The sequence below is a fragment of the Colossoma macropomum genome, unplaced genomic scaffold, assembly GCF_904425465.1.
Source record: "Colossoma macropomum unplaced genomic scaffold, Colossoma_macropomum, whole genome shotgun sequence".
In the NCBI taxonomy this organism is placed as follows: Eukaryota; Metazoa; Chordata; class Actinopteri; order Characiformes; family Serrasalmidae; genus Colossoma; species Colossoma macropomum.
The window spans coordinates 22990795-23007395 of NW_023494794.1; the positions used below are offsets into that span (position 1 = coordinate 22990795).

At 39.4% G+C, this 16601-nt stretch overlaps 2 protein-coding genes across 3 annotated transcripts in view; both read right to left on the bottom strand.

Annotated features, from left to right (window-relative positions):
• Positions 1–1404: 1404 nt before the first annotated feature.
• si:dkey-251i10.1 (uncharacterized protein LOC100038774 homolog) lies at positions 1405–5394 on the bottom strand. The gene is made up of 4 exons (XM_036580640.1): positions 5140–5394; positions 3292–3778; positions 2601–2741; positions 1405–1963 (listed from the first exon to the last, which is right to left on the bottom strand). The coding sequence occupies exons 1-4, from the start codon at positions 5248–5250 to the stop codon at positions 1806–1808; spliced, it is 897 nt and encodes a 298-aa protein (XP_036436533.1). The 5' UTR covers positions 5251–5394; the 3' UTR covers positions 1405–1805.
• A 6891-nt stretch (positions 5395–12285) lies between these two features.
• Positions 12286–16601, bottom strand: part of LOC118814836 (pre-mRNA 3'-end-processing factor FIP1-like) — a 24359-nt gene continuing 20043 nt past the window's right edge. The window contains exons 15-16 of one of the 2 annotated variants that reach the window (XM_036580641.1): positions 14962–15120; positions 12286–13659 (exon numbers count right to left, since the gene is read on the bottom strand). In XM_036580641.1, coding sequence (XP_036436534.1) covers positions 13533–13659; positions 14962–15120 — 286 coding nt within the window. In that variant the 3' untranslated portion in view covers positions 12286–13532. The remainder of the gene's footprint in view (positions 13660–14961; positions 15121–16601) is intronic. The other variant, XM_036580642.1, reaches the window with a different exon arrangement.

Here is a 16601-nt window from a genome sequence, read left to right on the forward strand (position 1 = left end):
TGAATACTTGGATATATGTAAATGTTTGGTGACATCACAAAAACAATCAGTTTTTGCAGCTTTTCCATAATGAGGTACCGTTTGAAACTTTCAACAATATTTACACACTTTTTTACAAACTTTCATTTAATAATAAAAAAAAATAAATAATAATAATAAAAGGAATTTTTTTCCATGATATGGGCCCTTCAAATCTTCCCCTAGTTGACAGGTTTGGGCTTAAGTCATCTCCCTTTTTATACAACACTTGTGCTATTAACTGATAGCAACATGTTGCTGACCACTAGTTGCTAGAATTACAGTAAGTACCAGCAGCTGTAAGTCACTGTTGCAACATACAACAATGTCCTAAAGCTGCTGGAACTACTTTTTCCAGCCAAAGAAATTGTTGACATTAAAAACACATTTGTGACAATGTTTGGGGGATTAATTTTTTTTTTAACTAGATATAAAACAAACACATGGTCACTAAATTTGGAGACTGCAATAAAGCATTTTCTGGTCTCGACATAAATGCAATTAAACAGTAATTAGGCACAAACGGCTCCCAACATGACAGAAGTTAAGCACTGAAGGCTCAGCAGTGCAGCCAACATGATTCTAGTACTGGTCAGTCCACGCTGACCTTGTTAAGTCACATGGCATGGGCAGCCAGCCACCAACGTAGTAGAACTGGCTTCTGTAGGAGCTTTATCTGACCTCTCCTGTTACTCTCGAGTTATTTCAACCCCTACTGAGGAACACATGCAGAAAAAAATGCTGGATTTTAATGCAGCCAAGTTTGAGCCGACTACATGCAAACTAAACCGAGATACAAGGGCTTAAATTTTGGCCTTTGACCTTAACCAGACATTCACACGCAAATTTAAACAGAAATACCATCCATTTTTTTCTAAACTTTAGTATGAATAGCTTGAGATGTAAATGAAGCAATTCAGATCATTTTAGCAAAAAGTGCACCAATTAAAAGAAACATGCCGAATTAGAGTTGTACACAATGGCCATGATGGGAACCAGATGTCCAAAGCCTTTTAAGCTGCTTAAAGCTACCTTCAATTTGTTACATGAAATGGGTACAAAATGTGGCTTGATGTTTCAGAGAATTTCACAAAGAAGGTCTTGGGTTACAATGTATTTTCTGTATAAACAAAAATCCAAAACCTCAGATAACATTCGTTTAGATAAACAAAAACTGCTATCATTACACTGTTCTAACCCCAGGTTCCCATTACTAGCATTGTAATGAAACCAGTAGTTGCAGTTTAATGGATTTTTTTTTTATAAACAAACTGTATAACTGTGGTTGTGTCAATGAATACGCTAAATAGAGATCGTGAAGTCAGCCGAACTTCTCGAACACACTAAACCAGCATTACTTCTAACAGATGGGCGGAAAAAGCTGTGTAGGTTTATTCAGTAGGTTGAATTTATTCAAGTCATGATTAAAAACAGACCAGCGGCAGAACAGGTGCAACACGTTCCAGGTTTTTGAACTTGAACAGGAATGATGTTGGTGGGGAAAATTCAGAATAAGAAGAGAATTGCGCACGCCTTTTTAAATATATATCATCTCTCCATTAGTAACTAGTAGTGTGCTACTAGTCAAGCCCCACAAATAAGGCAGAAGAGTCCAGCCAAATAACAATAATAATAATAATAATAATAATAATAATAATAACAATAATAAATGATAATACATTATGTTACAGGTTTTAACAACTTCAACTTTTTCCATTTTTCTCTTTTTTTTGTTTGAAGGTGAACGTTATTAGAAAAAGAAAGAAAAAAATAAACAGGTGTGTAGCTTAGATGAATTTCTTCAGTTCGTCGTACAGGACTAGCACGAAGGCGCCACCCATGCCTCTGAGAACGTTGGACCAGGCGCCCTTGAAGAAGGCCTTGCCGCCCTCATCCCGCGCAATCTTCCTCCAGCAGTCAATGGTGCCGGTGTACATGATGTCGGCTGTAAACACAACAGCAGGAAATTAGTCACTCAGGTATGTAAAGGCTGATGTTTAGGGTTTTGTACACAATTCTGGTCATCCTTTTGGGCTGTGTCAAATTTCCATACATGTAGCTATGAGAACAGTAAAAGCCTTAGAATCTCATTCACTTAAAAGGGCCCATAACCTATATTTTTCAAACACTTCATGGTGTTATGTACCAAAACCAACCACAATTTATCGGCATATTAACAATTTCCAACCTCTTTATCCTTTACGGAGAGGAAAAGGCTGTCACTATGCCTTTAAGTAAATGACCTCTGCTCTGATTGGCTGCCCTCTATTGCACCTCATTCAAAAAACAGTACAAGCTGAAACACTAATTTCAGCTTGAATGAGCAGAGCTAAACTGCTGCAAGCTGAATTGGAGGATAAATGTATATTTGACATCACAAAAACAGGCCGTTTTTGCAGCTGAGTCTCCTGTATGGACTGTATTGGAAGCATTATCAGTGTCTACACACATCAAACTGTAATGTTTGAAAAATGTTTAGTGTGAAAAATGTTCCATGTTATGGCCCTTTAAATTAAGGAGCGCAGGGACAAAAGTGAAACTGACCACTTTTTCCTCTTAAAGTGAAGACTGAAAAGCTTTACCTCCTTTGCGGCCAGACTGCATCATCATGCGACGACGGACTGTGTCGAATGGGTAAGATGTGAGACCAGCAACAGCAGTCACAGTCTGAGCGATCATCCAGCTCACAATGATGTGGGTGTTCTTGGGGTCAGGCAGCATACCTGCAAAAAAAAAAAAAAAAAAATTTCATTTATTTTAAAGACAAGTAGGTTGTATTAAAAAGGACTAACCTGCCACACTGAAACACCACTGACTCAAAGGTCTCTATACCATAAGTAGCCATTACAGAACAAAAGTAGTTCCGTACATCGTTACGGTCAAGAAAATTCTAGCACCGAAATGGTAACGTTACTAAAATTAAGAACTTTCGCTTCTCCTTTAATGACTCATTTAAATGGGCAATTTGGGATCCTTCACGAAATGTTCAGGTTAAGGTCAACCAGCTTTTCTGCACTGTGAGAAAAACTAACTTCTAATTTTGTTTAAGGGTAGACGATGCGCTTCTGCGAGTACTGAGTTCAATAAGCTATGCAGTTCAGTGAAGGCAAGGTGAAATAATTAGCTTCAAGTCCAAGCCATTTCCTTTCACCTCACCTGCAGAGATCCTTCGCTAAGACCCTACAGACTTCTTAAACGAGCAAGTTAATAGGATCAATGGGTAGGACAAAAAGTCACTGAAGAGCGGCCCCGTTGAACCCGCTTCGAACTCACCTTTAGCAGTGTCGTAGATGCCGAAGTAGGCCGCTCTGTAGATGATAATGCCCTGCACAGACACATTGAAGCCCTGGTAGAGTCCCTTCAGCCCGTCTGACCTGAAAATCTTCACCAGGCAGTTGCCGAGACCAGTGAACTCTCTCTCGGCGCCGGCTTTGCCAACGTCGGCGGCCAGACGGGTTCGGGCGAAGTCAAGGGGGTACACAAAGCAGAGGGACGTTGCTCCGGCAGCACCACCAGATGCAAGGTTACCGGCAAAGTACCTCCAGAACTGCTTGCGCTTGTCGATTCCATCAAGGAAGATCTTCTTGTACTTGTCCTTGAAGGCAAAGTTGAGGGCCTGTGTGGGGAAGTACCTGATGACATTGGCCAGGTTACCTCTCCAGAAAGACAGGAAACCCTGCTCCTTGGGGATGCGGACCACGCAGTCCATGATGCCTTTGTACTGCTTGTCGGCTGTGATCTGCTTGCTGGCATGCTGGACCTGTGGCAGCCAAAAGAAGATGAAATCAAATTCAATAGTCCAGGAAAAACAACAGATCTCAGAATTGACTTCATATCATGTCTTGGTGTCGCCCAATCTCAAAAACGGTCAATGAAGCACTTCACTTGCTCTTCTTGCGACCTTGTGGACTTGCAGGAACCTCTGTGACCCACAGCCACTTCACCTTTCTATAGCTGGAGTTATCAGGGCCTAGCCCTAGTAGAGGTCTCCCCTTGCCACGACCTTGGCACCAAACAACCTTCCCACGATTTATTACTCAACTTAAGAGCTTATTTCGGCTTTTCAGCAACGTTAGCAGTGGCTGTTTCTCCCATAGGCAGGTCAGGAACAAGATGTACAACCTCTGCATACCAAGATGGGAACAGCACTGGCAGTTACATAACCACTCGAGGCCCTTCTGACTCAACTGCTCATTAAAAATGAAACCAAATTCATTTAAAAACAGTAAGGCGTTTTCGCGGTAAGACACAACAGCACAGAACTGTCGTTTAAGGATGCCTGCTGATCATTTTATGTGCTAGCAGGCTGCGCTAACAATTACAAGGCTCCAATGTCACGTCAATGACTAGCATAGCTCCGCGGCTAACTAGCATTAGCCACTGCTAGCGCTGGAGGGCATCGTTAAGCTACCGCAGGTCATTTAAATGAAAATTATAAAGTACTGTTTACAATTTAGAGGACCGAGGAAAGCAATATCGTGAAGGTAAAATCATTCTACCCAGTTATACACTAAAATAAGTTAACTAATTAGCATGTTTTTCACTTCATCAGCTTTCTGGTTCGAATTTGTCCGTTCCACCTTAAACGGTGCAGACGCCAGAATGTAACCGCAGGACCGCTTAAGGTGGAACGGAAAAATTAGTAAGAAACTGACAAGTATTGAGAATGCTAGACACAAAAACGAACATAAACACAGTTTGTATGTATAAGTTTAACTTTATATACATTTAGCTCCCTTTGAATTTAGGCAAAACCCGCTTTTACTAAACCAATTTGTCGTTAACTGCTATTTTTTTAAGCTAGCTAGGGTTAGCTACCTTCTCATAACCGCGTTCCGTTCCACCTTAAATGGCGCAGCCGCTACAGTACAACCGCAGCAGCTTTTAAGGTGGAACGGGAACGTTTGAATAGGAAGGCAGTTTCAGTCTCTCCAAAGAACTTTTAGCCCACAGAAATGAAGTAAAGCGTATTTTCGTCGTTAGTAACGGCAGGGTAGCAGTGGAGAATAACAGAAGTAGAGTTATTCCACTCTAAACTAACGCGAAAGCCGGCAGATCGTCCGCGGGGACGTGGGCACCCTCCCCCCGCAGAGGAGCGGCTGATGCTCGGCGTCGGGTTACCTGAAGGAGCAGCTTCACTCTCTCGATGGGAGCAACAGCTGTCTTGGAGATCGCAGCGGCGATTCCTCCGGCCAAGAAGTCCTTGGCGAACGAGATGGCGGTCTCACTCATGATGCTGTGCGGCTTGCTTGCTTCCCCCGAGGTTGATGTCCGTGTGCCCGGCCTTCGCTGCGCTACCCCTCCGCTCCTTCAGCTGCTGTTCGGCCGCTCGGTCGAAATGGCCGATTTTATAGACGCTTAAGGATCTTCAGAGAACGACCCAACGCGAGACACCGCGGGATCTCATCGCATTGTGATTGGGCCGTCTGTCCTTCAGAAGCTCGAATGTCCTATTGTGATTGGTCCATCTGTTCTCCAGCCTATATTTATATATGCTCTTTAAAAAGGTGGTTCTTCAAGGGTTTTTTAGTTCTGTTTAGAACCATGAGTTCTATATGGAACCATGCGTATGTTTAAATGGTCCTTGGTATGGGAAGATAGTTCCTTAAGGTTGATTGAGGATGTGTTGTATGTGATTCTGTATAAAACTTGTTTATAAATGTTTTTTATACAACACCAAAAAATTTAATGATACCAGAACCCTTTTTGGTGCTAAACAGAGCCGTATACATCAATCTGAGGAACCATTTCACCATGCAAAGAACCATTTGAGCATGCAAATGGCTCTATACAGGACTCCCTTTACCAGAGAACCCTTGAAGAATCATCTGTACTAATACATTATCACATTTACAAGCACATAATAATAATATTATTCCATTGTATTATGATGATTTTATACATAATCAAGCAGGAGACAACAAAATATGTATTTTATTATTTCCAGTATTCATTTTTTATGTGAAAAACTCTAAAATATTGCGTGTCCTTTTGTCATTTTGCATTTAAAAAGATCAGAAAACAATACAGGGTGCTTTGTCCAAAAATTCAAAAAGAAAAATAATAATATTTTATTTCTCAAATAAAGGTGGTACAAACCATTACAAAGAAGAGATGTTTCTTGTATGTGTAAATAAACTATATCTTGAAAAAATATGAAAGTAGTATGTAAAGTCACAAACGAACCCTTCATGTATTTTTATGTGTTCCTACATATTTTTTACACACTCACATTCTGATTGGTCCGAAGCAGAAAACGTCACCGTTCTATTTATACTATATTAATACTCTGGCCCCGCCCCCTGATTCACAGAACACTGTGAAACAGTGAACAGATTGACCCCAAATAGTATGAATTATGGCATCGTACGTTTTGTACAGGACAGTTACAGGTTAATATGTACTTTACCACGTAGTGAGTGCACTAAACACAGTGACCTCAAGCTGACCGGAGCAAACGCTTCCTAGAACTGCTTCACTGAATTTATGAATGGAATATGAAATATGATATGGCGGTATTTTGCGGGTGATTCCACGATTGGGGTGCCATTAATGTCCCCCCTGATATTACATTAACACACATGTATGTAAAGTAAAGACAGGGACATCTTAAAAAACGTTTAGGTTTATGTTAACAAACATTAATAGGACCTACTTACAGCACACTGTGAACACACCTTGAAATATAATCATTAAAACACTTTAAAAATTTGATATCATATAACATTATCATTTTAATGTCTCATCCATTACAGATTATAAAAAATATACATTTTATTTCTGTCTCATGACACTCACTCAAGCCCGTTCCATAACAGGAAGCTGCATCATCTGAAAATCCTGGATAGAAGAAAAGTCCCATTATTTAATTCTTTTTCTTTCTTTCTTTTTCTTTCTTTCTTTCTTTCTGCGATGTCTTGATACTGAGTGTCACTTTGAAAGCGCAACTCTGTCACCCAAATAACAGATTGAAAGAAAATTCTCCAGATAAAAAATGTAAACATTTAGCTTGTCCTTAATGTCCTCAAGCCATTAGCATGGATGCTAGTTAACTATGTTTGTGTTTTTGCTCATTCTGTGCTAAAAATCTCAACACTGATATTTATTTCAGGCATTATCAGCAAAGCTACCTTGTCAAAAATGAGATAGTGTTCCTTAGATGCCTTTTTGGAAAGGCATCTTTGTTTAATTTTTTTAAGAGTTAAAATTAAAGGAATAAAATGGCTCCTCAGCTGTAGAATAACCCCATGATTTTGATGTCCGTGTTGAAAGAAATGAAACTCAGCTACTTCAGCATCTTTTGGTTTTTAAGCAGTACTAAAAACAAATATCTCAGGCCTACATGTGGGTGAAGCTGTATTAATTTTAAATATGAATGTCTATCCACTGTTTTTGTATGCAGGCCAGCTATGAACAAAATAAAGTTTATGTCACTGTCTGAATGAAGGGTTAAATCACATGACTGGATAATGTCCTGCCAAGTTGTATATATATAGTCCTGAACCGTGAACACGGTGGACATTCTCAGCTGACACTGTAGTGCAAAGTCAGCCAAGAATAGAGTTCAGTACAAGGGCTTTTGTCCTGTGTCCTTTGCATGGCTATGGCTGAGGCCTTGTGTCATTGCAGTGAAGCTGCCTCTGTACAGAGACTGACACCTAGATTAAGGTGTGAAAAGTGGTGAAACTGGTCCCAGTTAAAGGACAGATTGAACTGACTCTCTGACTCTGACTCAATGCTTGAGTGCCATCTATTTTGTACACAAATGTCTGATCCTGAACCAGCTGGTTTGCTTCATGCTATTAGTAAAGCAGGGAAAATTCCTTTGTGCCATTTCTGACTTTGACGAACGTTCTGACCCTGAACTCAGGCCTAGTAACAGAATCCTTAAGGAACCACTGTACTATTTTTCAGTATGGAAACTCTCAGCTAGATTAACTTAAGCCAAAAGTCAAGGCTGTGCATTGGAACACTGTTAAGTGCAGGAGTAGCTAACTAAAAGCAACATGCCGATCAAGTTAGTTTTACCATGGATAGTAAGGTAGTCTAATATGGATTAAAGGGGAATTCCACTGATCTTTCTAAATTCCTGCATAATTTCATGGTTAAGATGTACATAGTTCTAGAGAAACTTGTAGAGTCAGTACTGTTCACAGTGGTGGTGACAGGAACCAGACGTCTGCCTCTAAAAGCTCCCACACAGAAAGTTATTACATGAAATGGTTATGATGAATGATTCATCATCTAGAGACGCCTGAGACATTATTTTATGATAGTTTTGAGAAGATTGTGGTTGACAGCATTTTTTTCAAAATCCATTGATGGTGGAGGGATACATGCAGTGCGCTGTGAGGCAAAATAGTCCACAAATAAAACATGTTTTTTCAGGTTCATCACTCTTTTACCATCATTAACATTCCATATAAAAATCAGAAGACACGTGTAGTTTCACTGCTGGTTTTGGACAGTAAATAAAATGGCTATATTTGTGTTGTAGTCATGGCGACCCCTGGTTCCTATCACCACCACTGTAAAGACATCTAACCCATTTCACACCAAACCACTCTGAATGACTCCGTTTACATCTCAAACACTGAATAATGAAGAACTTTAGAATGCGGCAGAATTATCCTTTAAGGGTTATTAGGAACGGCATGGGGACAAACTAACATATATATATATATATATATATATATATACATCACCAGGTATGTTGGCAAAGCAACATTGTTATATTGTCCATGTATCGCAGATTGTTAAACAAGACTTTTCACAGTAATGTATTCATAATTGTTATTGAGGCAAAACCCGTAATCGAGTGCATGTACCGCAGAAATAACATTACCTAGAAAGTTACTGGGAGGTGTGTGTGCATGTGTGAGTGTGTGTGTGTGAGTGTGTGTGTGTGTCCCTTACAGTTAAAATAAACATGACGTCATGTGAGGAGGACACTGACAGGGGAGAAAGAGCAGCAGACCTTGTTGAATAACCAAACTTGATGCTATGGTGGCAAGTGGGGAGTTTTTTTTTTCGATGTTAAGGTTTTTTATTTTATTTTTTTGTTTGTTTTTATTTTTTTTATGTTTTATTTGCCTTTTTTTTTTTTAAAGCATTACACTATTGTGCACTATTGTGCTACGTAAAATATTTTCCCAAGGTTGGCTGGTCTGTTAAATCAAATTCTTATTCTTATTTCTTTAGGAACATTTAGTTTTCTGCAACACATGTTAAATAAATGAAGGTCAGTCTTTGACTTATATATATTTTGGAATTAAGCGACAACATGAAATGCTGGTGTTGTCCTTCTTGCCTCAGTCAATAACTGGTTACACTAAACAGTTTTCATGTAGAAAAGCTCAAAAAACACCATATTTGAATTCATATTTTACTTTGCATCTTTAAATAAGTTATCACAAATACATTTGGTCCGTGAGCATAAATGCATGTGCTGTCCCTTCTGATATTTCTATATTATTATGTAATAATAGCAGTAAATGTGCTTCAGAAATAAACCAAACTCAGTGCATTAGCACAATTTCTCACTAGAAAGTTTTAAAACTCTGCAAGGCTATGGCTTTAGGGCCATGCAAGAACTAGTGCAATACAATAATAAAGAGGACACAAAAATAGTAAGCCTATTCTGGGGGATTTTAAAACATACTGAGCAATATTCTAAACGTTAAAGCCTTCAGATAATGCTATTTCTAGGGTTTAGTGAATACAAAGAAACAGCCATGATATTATATCTACATAACATACATTATATAATGCTACATAGAAGGATTGCTGTAAGTAACCATCATGAAAGTAACATACTGTCACAGTCATATCAAACTTTTTTACACTTTTTGAAAACGCCAGCTGCCCTTTAAATTACATGAACATATCATGATGAATTAACCTACAGAAATGGGCTACATTAACATAAATTAAAGGAGAATTCCATCAGTTTTTCAAAATGTGTGCATAATAAAGAACTAAGATGTAAACAGAGTCGTTCAGAGTGGTTTGGTGTGAAATGCTCTGTTCTAGAGAAACTTGCAGAGTCAGAGTTGTTCACAGTGGTGGTGACAGGAACCAGACGTCCACCTCTAAAAGTCTCCCTTACAGAAAGTTATTACATGACACGGTTATGAATGCACTGTCTAGTTATGAATATCTATCACGATTTTGGCCTAAAACATTTTTCTGCCCATTCGGGTATATGCTGGGTGTTGTGAGGCAAAACAATCCCCGAAGAAAAAAAATGTATTTTTTTCACATTTTCCAGTATTTTACTATAAAAACTCAGAAGATTGTGTAGGTTCTCTGGTGGTTTTGGACAGTAATTACAATGGCTATCCCTGGTTCCTATCACCACCACTGTAAAGAAATCTGAACCATTTCACACCAAACCACTCTGAATGACTCTGTTCACATCTCAAACACTGAATTATGTAGATATTGGAGGTTTTAATATGACAGGGACAATGATGTAGAACTGAGAGTGCTCCCTGTTACATGTATAACACAAATTAGGACACAATATTTCAAAAAACATATATGAATGTTTGATCTATATCAGATCAGTGAGTTACAGTAGATCTTAGTAAACCAGTGTTACAGTTTGGAGCGTAAAATTAAAGGAATATTTCAGCAAAACATCAGATTTACACAGTTTTACTCCAAATGTGGTCAATTAGCCAAGATATTTCTAACGTCTGAAGTTTGCCTATTTTGTTTTTCACTAGAGCTACAAGGTTAATGTAGTGAACAAGTAACGGAATTAGCAATTAGCATCGTGCAAATTGCATGCCTCAATCATCTCCAACAGACATGCTTATCTGCTTTATCTGACGCTGTATGACTACAAAAAATGGCCAAAAATAGCTAACGTACAGGTGAAACCATAATAGCAGCCACCATTAAGCCTGAATTTAGCTTGTACGTTTGTCCGTTTTTCCATTTAAAGTCTCTCATCTGACTAAGTGAGATTTGAAAAATGTCTCAATATACAATATACAGTTGTTATGCGTAAAAAAGTCACAGACAGAGAGCTTGGGAAGACGTCAACGAAACTAGAATGCCCAAGGAAAAGTCTAAAAAAGCTCTATACTAAAACATTGCTTTAGAACAATATCGGTTTCACAGCCTTTCTCAGCGCTAACTCTCCATTACCGCTAACTCTCCAACTGTCACTGCTGATTCTAGACATACAAAAACATTTCTCTACTTTCAAATGTAACTCTAAAACAGTAATAACACTTAGAAGTTGCAGTTATAGCCAGCAATAGAAAACAGCATGTTGTAATTTTATATTATTTGCAAACCTCAACAACTAAGGAAGTGCAGAATTCACACCACAATTGTGTTTATAAGTAGAAGAAGAGATATTTTATTATTATGATTTGAATTTGCAGATAGTAAAACCATCCCAGCCTTGGAGACAGGGGGTCATTTAGTGGGGTTATGCCCCACTGACTAATCATCATGCCCCACTACACCTCAAGTGGTAGGGGGTGACTAGCAAGAGCACCCTCCAAGATACGTGAAGCCCAACCAGGTGGGAGGACCATCCTACCCACCCAGAAAGAGCGAGGACAATTATTATTATTTAATTATTATTGACGATAGGGCCAACCCTATTTTTTGGATGTGCTGCTCTCCTGGCCCCTCTGTTGTTTCTGGATGCCAGGGTGATGATTTAATTATGGAGCCTGAACCACCCTTTATATTATTTAGGGATGCCCTGAAATTTCAGCCACTGAAAAGTTTTGTCTGGAAATGGTAAAAAAAACTTTTAGTTTTCATCCAAAAGAGAAAAATGGCCAAAATTTTGATGAAGTATGTCTATAATGAAGTGCCAAAATCACAAATCCTTTTAATGGCAATGAAATTGAGAAATTGTGATTGAAATGCTGTTTGTTGCCTTAGCTTTCAGAATGTCTGAACAACAGCAGATCAACAGTGAAAAAATCAGACATCAGATGAGATCTGCAATCACTGTTCATTCTAAGTATTAGGAGGGAGCAGGAAGAAGCAAAATGGAGAGTCTCCAACACAATCTGCAGACACACACATTTTCTAAGCCGCTTATCCTTCTGGGTTGCGGGGGGTGCTGGAGACTATCCCTGCTGTCATTGGGCGGAAGGCAGGAAACACCTTGGACAGATTGTCAGTCCATCACAGGTCAGACACACAAACATATACATTCACACCCACACCTAGAGGCAATATAGCATCTCCAACTAGTCTGACTGCATGTCTTTGGACTGACACAGACACAGGGAGAACATGCAAACCACACACCAAACCCCACACAGAAAGGACCCGGACGCCCGGCTGGGAATCAAACCCAGGCCCTGCTTGCTGTGAGGCGACAGCACTACCCACTGCGCCACCGAATCTGCAGACACAATTTTTGACAGCCAAAATGTGAAGTATACCTGAAAAATTCATTGCCTTGCCTGTTGTTGAGGACGTTGGATTAGTACATTCTGTAGCCTATATACTGTAGTAATTTTAGTTTGTCTATTTTATATCAATTCGTTTTTCCTCTAAGCATGTCTTAAATTTCGGTTTCGGCCACTAATATTAGAGCCATGTTTTTTTTTTTCCCAAAGAAATCAGGAAAAACTCACAAGCGCTGACTTGAACTGGTCAATACAGAATGTCGATCAAATAAAAATGTGATTCATTAAGTAACCAGGTAAGTAACTGCATAATTACATAATTAAATGCATCACAAAATAACCCTAAACTATTAAACACACGAGTATCCTACTCACTGTGCTCCATTCAGCAGCAGCAGCGCGAGGGGGGATAACAGAGCTGTGTTAGCTTCACTCTCACTCGGCCAGCTACTGTTTCACATACTCTGACAATGAATGTATTGATAATCTGATTTCTGCAGTTATCTCATTATTAAGTGGTCTGATTTCTTAGATCAGATTAAGGTCTAGAACTAGAACAGATTAAGGTCGTTCTCAGCACTGCAGTAACACTGACGTGGTTCTGGTGTGTTAGTGTGGTCAATACAGAATGTCAATCAAATAAAAATGTGATTCATTAAGTAACCAGGTAAGTAACTGCATAATTACAGAATTAAATGTATCACAAAATAACCCTAAACTTTTAAACACATGAGTATCTTTAGATCATCTGTCATTACCAACACCGATTCCTAAAGGACTGGATATCCATTGGTAACTGATGTGTTGATCCTGTAGAATCCTGAATTATCAGTGTAGTTTTGCTCTATTTAAATGCAATTATGTTATTGCAAATTTAGTTACGTAGTTATTATTTTGTAATTTTTTTATGTCAAAAAATTACAGAAACAAGATTCTACTATAATTTTCTACTTAATCTCTTCTACTTACAAACACTAATGCGGTTTGGACTGAAGGTTTAGGATCTGCACTTTCCACACAATTTATCCACTTGTCAGAAATTAGTCAGAAATAATCCATATAAAACTGCAGAAGGCTTGGTTAACTACAACTACTAAGTATCAGCATTTGCTGGTGGTGTATTTAGTCCTTGTGTTCGTGTTCGTCTCCTGGTCCACCTGCGTCCTCCGCTGCTCTCTCTTCTTTGCTGCGTTTGTTCTTTTTGTGTTTGTGTCTGCGGTGGCCGTCTCCGTCGTCGTCGTGCTGTTTGCTGCAGACGAGAAAAAGAGTCTGGTTATTTTACAGCGTGTGGATCAGGACATGGCTGACGTTAATCAACAACATCAAAAGATTCCGTTCCTGACCTGAAGTAGTCAAGAAAATCTCATGTATGCAATTTCCGCCTCTTCCCCACTGCAGACGATCGCTCACCACATGTATGATGTCTGAAGTTTGCTTCTGTAGTTACTGGAGCTGTGAGGCTAATGTAGCTAACTAGTAATAGAAGCTTACAGTCGCTAGATTAGCACTGTGCGAACTGCAGGCTTAAATTATTGTTGAGTTGTTCAGTAATCACAAATACACTTGCTTATTTTATTTTATTTATTATTTCTTTGCTAATTTATTTGTCAAGGAGAGTGGCCATTAATAAACAGAATCAACAGACCTGTAATTTATCTAGAATTAGCACAAAATGCTAATTTAAAATAGTTTTTATGAGTTGTATCTGGCCAGATGTTAAGAAGCTCCCTAAAATAATAAATAAAACCAACCAACAAATAAAGAAACCAACACATTTGTGGTTTTTGACATTGCATGATGCACTGTTGTCAGAGAATGTGTAGAGAGGAGAAACTGCCACGTCAGTAATGTCTTCTGGGTTTGTCAAACACTAGAGGGCGCTCCCAAGCCAGTCCAAAATGAATGGGTTAATATGGAGCATTCAAGCAAAATAATAGTTTCTAAATGCTTAAACATTTTATATAGAAGAATATGTTCATTTCCTGTCCATGTACATTCAAGAGGTGAGCACAAACTGCTTGAGTTGATCAGCTCACCAGTACTCAGCAGCAGTGATGCCAACCAATCAGTATTCAGCAGCAGTAATGCCAACCAATCAGCACTTTGCAGCAATAATGCTATCCAATCAGCACTCAGTAGCTATAATGCCAACCAATCAGTACTCAGCAGCGGTAATGCCAACCAATCAGTATTCGGCAGCGGGAATGCCACCAATCAGTACTCAGCAGCGGTAATGCCAATCAATCAGTACTCGGCAGCGGTAATGCCAACCAATCAGTACTCAGCAGCGGTAATGCCAACCAATCAGTACTCTGAAGCAGTAATGCCACCAATCAGTTCTCAGCAGCAGTAATGCCAACCAATCAGTACTCAGCAGCAGTAATGCCAACCAATCAGTATTCAGTAGCAGTAATGCCAACCAATCAATACTCAGCAGTGGTAATGCCTACCAATCAGCACTTTGCAGCAATAATGCTATCCAATCAGCACTCAGTAGCTATAATGACAACCAATCAATGCTCAGTAACAGTTTCATCAAAGTTTTTCTCACCGTTTGGAAGACTTGTGTTTTCCGCTCTCTTCCTTCTCTCTGTGTCGTCTCTCTCTCCCAGTGTGCTCCTCTCTCCCCCGGCTGCTCGCGCGAGGGTGATGGAAGCGTTCGTACTCTCTCTCGCTCTCGCGAGCGTAATAGCGATAGCGCTCCTCCTCACTGTGCTCCATTCAGCAGCAGCAGCGCGAGGGGGAATAATAGAGTTCTGTGTTAGCTTCACTCTCACTCAGTCAGCTACTTACTCTTTCACATACTCTCACAATGAGTGTGTTAATAATCTGATTTCTGCAGTTATCTGATTATTAAATTGTCTGATTTCTTAGATCAGATTAGGTCTAGAACTCAGATTAAGAAATCTAATACAGAGAACTGGATTTGAGCTCAGTAATGGGGTGTTTCAGTGCATGTGAACCCTTACTCTGATTTCTTTCGTTTCTCTCAGTCTGTGTATGTGCGAAAACAAAGCGCTGTCCCAGAAACAGCAAGCAGTCTGTTATAAGCAAAATCTGATGCATGGCCACATTGGCACATAAATCATTAAAAGGTTAGGCAAATATTTCAAAATATGGCCATATACGTAGTGTACATACTATATATGTAAGTATCAAATACTGGGCATAAATGCATAATATATGGATCATGTATACACTGATCAGGCATAACATTATGACCACCTCCTTGTTTCTACGCTCATTTTCCATTTTATCAGCTTCACTTACTATATAGGTGCACTTTGTAGTTCTACAGTTACAGACTGTAGTCCATCTGTTTCTCTGCATACTTTGTTAGCCCCCTTTTACCCTGTTCTTCAGTGGTCAGAACCCCCATGGACCCTCATAGAGCAGGTACTATTTGGGTGGTGGATCATTCTCAGCACTGCAGTAACACTGACGTGGTGGTGGTGTGTTAGTGTTGCGCTGGTCTGAGTGGATCAGATACTGCTGCTGGAGTTTTTAAACACCTCAGTGTCACTGCTGGACTGAGAATAGTCCACCAACCAAAAATATCCAGCCAACAGTGTCCTGTGGGCAGCTTCCTGTGACCACTGATGAAGGACTAGAGGATGACCAACACAAACTATGCAGCAGCAGATGAGCTGTCGTCTCTGACTTTACATCTACAAGGTGGATTGACAAGGTAGGAGTGTCTAAAAGAGTGGACAGTGAGTGGACACAGTATTTAAAAACTCCAGCAGCACTGCTGTATCTGATCCACTAACAAAGTATGCAGAGAAACAGATGGACTACAGTCTGTAACTGTAGAACTACAAAGTGCACCTATACAGTAAGTGGAGCTGATAAAATGGACAATGAGCACAGAAACAAGGAGGTGGTCATAATGTTGTGCCTGATCGGTGTATATGGCTGACAGGTGGCTGAATTTTATGCATGCACGCATAAAATATGGATCATACATATACTGTATATCTGTTACGTGTTGGACACAAACACCAAAGCAAAAAAAAGCAAAAAATCCAAATGACATATAAAAGAAACGTATATAATATGAAGCTAGCATATATGAGTAATATATTCCATCCATATATGAGCAACGTTTTCTATCATATCTTTTTAAATACACATGCTACACATATATGTTTGTAACTGTGAAATGTGTCCCATATTTGAAAACAGGCAATT